General features: G+C 35.4%; 1 protein-coding gene across 1 annotated transcript; it reads left to right on the top strand.

Annotated features, from left to right (window-relative positions):
• Positions 1-2,363: 2,363 nt before the first annotated feature.
• LOTGIDRAFT_231944 (hypothetical protein) lies at positions 2,364-3,628 on the top strand (the record flags this gene model as incomplete). The annotated part of the gene is made up of 2 exons (XM_009055357.1): positions 2,364-3,496; positions 3,585-3,628. The coding sequence occupies exons 1-2, from the start codon at positions 2,710-2,712 to the stop codon at positions 3,626-3,628; spliced, it is 831 nt and encodes a 276-aa protein (XP_009053605.1). The 5' UTR covers positions 2,364-2,709.
• Positions 3,629-5,575: the final 1,947 nt, after the last annotated feature.

Genomic DNA, 5,575 nt, shown 5'->3' on the forward strand with positions numbered 1-5,575 from the left:
TTGACGAATCATATGAAGGTAACCACCTGAGTTTAAAAGAAATCTGAATTCGCTTTATCTCACTACAAGGGAGTTTTGAAGGGTCGTCTTTATTTGACGAATCAGATGAAGATAACCATCCGAGTTTACAAGATATCTGAATTCGCTTTATCTAACTACAAGGGAGTTTTGAAGGGTCGTCTTTATTTGACGAATCAGATGAAGATAACCACCTGAGTTTACAAGATATCTGAATTCGCTTTATCTCACTGCAAGGGAGTTTTGAAGGGTCGTCTTTATTTGACGAATCAGATGAAGATAACCACCTTTAAAAGATATTTCATTTCGATTTATCTATCCTAACGGGCCCTCGCCTCTGCCCGTCTTCATTAGCCAACATGGTGCAGAAAAGTAGGACGTAAAACTCTATTCATTTCATTTCTAACGGGTCCTCACATTATATATAGAAATCACCATTTGCGTATTGTTGCGAATACGAATAGGAGTCATAAGTTTCCACCGCAACTCTCATGCGTTCGGAACTAATGACCTCTTTCAAAATAGCCCTGTCACACCGGACTGTGACCATGTGCGATCTTACGGCGACTGGAAATGTACTAAGTCCCGGTTAAACGTGTGGAAACTAGAGAAAAAATTTCCAAATATTTACAAACTGACAAAAGTCGACCTCATACTGCGAGTAATGCGACCATATTGCTTTCTAACGTTTTTGCAGCGACAATGGCGAAAATTTTATTGCTTTAGATTTATATTTTTATTTATTTATGTCTGGCGTGTCCTACACGCATAAACCACGTATAGCGACACAGTATGAGCCAATTTTTAGTCGCAAAGCCGGGCCAGTCATTCTATATTCCATTTCATATTTCAATTCATGCATGAAAAACTACACGAAAAAGTAACCTATTTTCATGAATAAAACATATTATTGACTTCACACAGATAATATAACAAATACTTTATTCTTTCATCATTAGCTTATCGTATTTCATTTTAAATATATTTCATGTCGAAAACTATCAAAATTAGAATCAGGATGCAAAACGATAACCCGGACACAAAATATATTGCCCAATATGTCAACTTCTAATAAGCCAATATAGAAATTAAAATATATATTTCAGTCGTTATTGCCCGCCTCTCACGTAGACAGAATAAAGCAAGGGATTTCAACCATGAACGGTAAGACACGACCAGGAACCCAAAGTATATTGCCCCAATATGTCAACTTATTATACGCCAATATAGAAATTTAAAAGTATGTTTCGGTCGTTATTGCACGTAGACACGATAAAGCAAGGAATTTCAACCACCAGGATTTTCTCCTAGGTTTTTAATGAATTTTTTTAAATTAAAATCATAATTGTCCGAAAATTTTATGCTAGACTACAAAGCATCTCATTATCCTTGCCTCTATTCCATCCTAATTTAAAAATTATCCCTTTGGTGAGGGGGGAGGGGGGGGGGGGGCTGTGGGGTGTTGAAAACCGAGTGAGGCTGCATTTTTTAAGAATAAAACTAAAAACATACTCTTGACACCACAGAGAGGAGATTACAAAGTTTCTTATATCATTATCCTTATACCATTTTATAGCTCATTGCGTTTTTCTTATGTGGATTAACTTTTACTTAAAACGGAATCAGGATGCAAAAAGATAACCCGACATGCAGTCTAATGCCCAATATGTGAACTTATTTTACGCCAACATACAACTGTATTGCCCGTAGCCAACCCTAATATATCTGAAGAGACAATGGTGTTTGATGTATGGTTGCAGTAATGGAATTGGTCGGTTGTCAGAATTTGTCAGTGGGGCAACCAATTTTTTTGCGGATTGCTAATTGTTCTTCATTAGGCCTACATACCTTCATTTGCCTAGTCTACATTTTTAGACAAATTCAACTCATTGCGCACTGCATTCATTAGTAAAAACAAAAGTAGAGCTAAACTTTCATTCACTGCTTGTCGAGGAAGAATTTTGTATCTCTTTATCGAAAAGATTAGAAAAATGTTCAACTGTAATGAAAGTAAAAGCCGTGTTAAATATTGACATAAGTGGTTGATTAAAGTTTCTAAACAATTATTGATACGACCCTACTTTAGTTCCAATACGTTTCGTCTTAAATTTCAAACAAAAGCAATTTTCTCAAACGATTTGTTCGATTGGATTGCGTTTGGCGATGGTGGTTGTACCCAATAACCACGTTTTGTTCGTCTATACAGCTACCTGTGTTGTTTGCATCTTTCACGCTAACCTAGCAATGTTTGAGGCAAGCAAGCGTCAATTATCAATACCTTAATAGCCCGTGCCAAGCCCAGCGTATTTAAGGAGAGATGTCTATTGCCTCTGTCACTTTCTACCAATCGATCGAGGCGATTACATGCGTGTGGGTTAGTGTATTCATACCCACAGGACATTATTTTCGAAACGAAACGTTGTTGAACATAATTTAGGATTAAGATTTTTCCTCAGGAATATTTTAACATTATCCAGTGACGAAATCTTGGCTGTTAAGTTCGATAACTTACTTTCCATCGGGCCCGGACGGTCTGTGTGTGCGCTATTGGTGTAAAGTTGACTCAAATGGACCCTTTGGTTATATGAAATCGGAAACTGTGGAAAAAGGATTTCGAGTTTTGGGTGAAAGAGAACCCTATATTGAACGTTGTAATCCGCTGGCTTTTTCGATTCTTTGACTCTTTCCAAAATGTATTCTTCCCTTGTAGCTGTGTTGCTAATGCTCGTCGTGGGTGAAACCCTGGCAACGAATTGTGGTGGTGTCCAGAATAAGTACGTCTGTCATCCTACCAACCCTACCATCTTCGTGATCTGTATCGGTGAACAGGTTTACACCATGCGGTGTCCCGGGGGACTGCATTTTAACTCCCGTACCCAAACCTGTGACTGGCCAAAGAATGCGTTTTGTGGCACTCTTCGTCAACCCAAAGTTACACAAACTCTTACTGAACCATCGGGTCAATCCAATATCAATTCTGTAGCTTCGAATAAACGGGAAGAAAACCAACGAAGAGTCACCACTGTAGCACCCACTCAACGGAAACTAAAACCCGCTGTTTACCAAAAGGATGATCGTGGCCGCTACACAGTCAAGATAGTACCGACTCCGACTCCAGAAGTCACCACCAGCACCCAGACACCATCTAAAAGTAAATGGACCTTAGCACGTTATCCTTGGTGGGCTGCAAAATCTCCAGCGACCAGACCTACTCTTAGGGCATCAGTACCAGCAATAACCAAAGCCACTACCAGAGGTCCGGAACTGAGGCAAGATGGACAGCCGGTAATCAATAATGTACCTGTTAGACCAGGGCTTGATGTAACAAGGTACACTCCACGACAGCCAGATCGAAATAATGCTCCCAGAGCTCCAAATTCTGTGGCTGCAGGGCCACCTAAAATACAACCGGCCAATAAAAAGGAATCCATAGTTACAAGTACACCTCGAACGACTAAATTTAAACCCACAAAAACTGGTAAGTATATTCATTGTCTTAAGAAGTCTATTCTTAAAATTTTAAGTGTAAAAATACTTTAGTAAATATATGTGTATCCTTTCTTTAGCCATAGATTCGTGGATCATGCTGTTTTCATCAATCTGTTACTAACTACAATTTAGGAAATTCCGTAAAGGCCATGGGTCGTCATTTTCGGAGGGTGATTTGGGTCTTGAATATATGTAAATAGTCTTCGGAAATACTAAAACTGCAATCTCATAATCCCTTCAAATATACATTAAAATAGAAATTTGGCTTTCTTTTCTATATATATAGGCTATGTTTTTTATGAATATGTCGAAGCAGGCGAAGTTTCAAGAAAAAAAAAAGTCGTCAATTTTACTTTCAATAATTCCGGGCTTACATGGATCAAAATTCGACAAGAAAATATTGCAAGTGTTAATTCAAATATTCAGAATTCGAAATCGACTAGTGTCATTTTTTTTCTAGAATATGTACATATTTGTCTAGGCATAGGTTATATTTCGAAATCCGCATGGGTACAAAATGCTTTAGGTGATCTATATAATTTCATACTTTTTCCCCCAAAACTTTTTTCCAGAATTTAATCGGGCCATTTTATTAACACTTGGACAAGTTAAACCACTGTTCTAATCTTTATATCTTCATACGTTTTCTGTATCATTTTATGATATTAACCCCCCCCCCCCCCCTCCTCCCCCCAAAAAAAACCGAGATCCTAGTATGTTTTTCTGTTATTATTTTTTTTAATCTAATTGAGAGTTTAATTTTAACACTTGGCGGAGTTTAACCCCTTTTTGTAATCCTTTGTATCCGTTATCCTCAATCACTAATTGACAAACTGCCCATAACCAGACTTGCCAGTGTCAGGTCGCCCCTAATTCTAGATTTAAGTTCATTTAAGATCATTATTGACATGGTTAACGGTAAAAAAAAAATATAGTGATTATGTGACAATATGCGAGATGAAATGAGTTACTGTGCAATGTCAATATCGTATCTAGTTAAAGCAGACTAAAGTGTCCATGTTAAACGGATTAGAGGCAAATTGAGAAATTGTCATCGTCTACGTTCTTTTGTTCAACTGGTCTTTTTTTTGCCCGATCAAAATTGGTTCTCTTTGTATACGTTTGGCTTTCATTTTTTCGTTAGGTTATTGGCCTTGTGTATATTTTCTGTATATTTCTGACGTTTTTCTATCTGCTGTTCGTCTACAATAAGTTATGTCCACGATACAGTTATTGTTTTGATATCAATTCGAAAAACAATTAATTGATTATTGCCCTTAATTTCCTAAATATGTTAAAAATTTTACCCATGAATGCCATTTTCATTTTAAGTGTTCAAAAGTATACTTCGTTTTCGGCTGAAATCAAGGTCTATCAAAAATCACACGACTCTATCCTTTAATTCGACTCTAAATAAAACATGGAAATATTCCCAATAATTTCAAAATATTTCTTTTTATGTTCATACCTTAATCTTGTGACTTACTTGCTAAAATACTGGTACGTTGATTTTCAGTTTGACTTGGCTGGCGACTACCTGTTGAAGTTAATGGGTGGGACAGCCTCAAAAGTACAAGAATTTGTGATAATCCTTCTCAAAACTATAGCATAAATATCATCATAAAATTATTAACATGCCAATTACTTTCTATCAGTTCGATTTTGGGCTTTTTCGTCATTTTTGTAACAAATAACGCTAGTTCCGTCCCGTCTCTCTCCACCAGAAGTCATGAATATGTTTACCAATTGCATCAATAATAATAACAATAATAATAATGATAATAATAATAATGATAATAATGATAATGATAATAATAATGATGATAATGATAATAATAATAATGATAATGATAATAATAATAATGATGATAATAATAATTATAATAATGATAATAATAATGATGATAATAATAATGATAATAATAATGATAATAATAATAATAATAATAATAATAATGATGATAATAATAATAATAATGATAATGATAATAATGATGATAATAATGATAATAATAATGATAATAATGATGATAATAATAATGATAATAATGATAATAATAATAATAAT

This window comes from Lottia gigantea (assembly GCF_000327385.1).
Source record: "Lottia gigantea unplaced genomic scaffold LOTGIsca_24, whole genome shotgun sequence".
NCBI lineage: Eukaryota > Metazoa > Mollusca > Gastropoda > Lottiidae > Lottia > Lottia gigantea.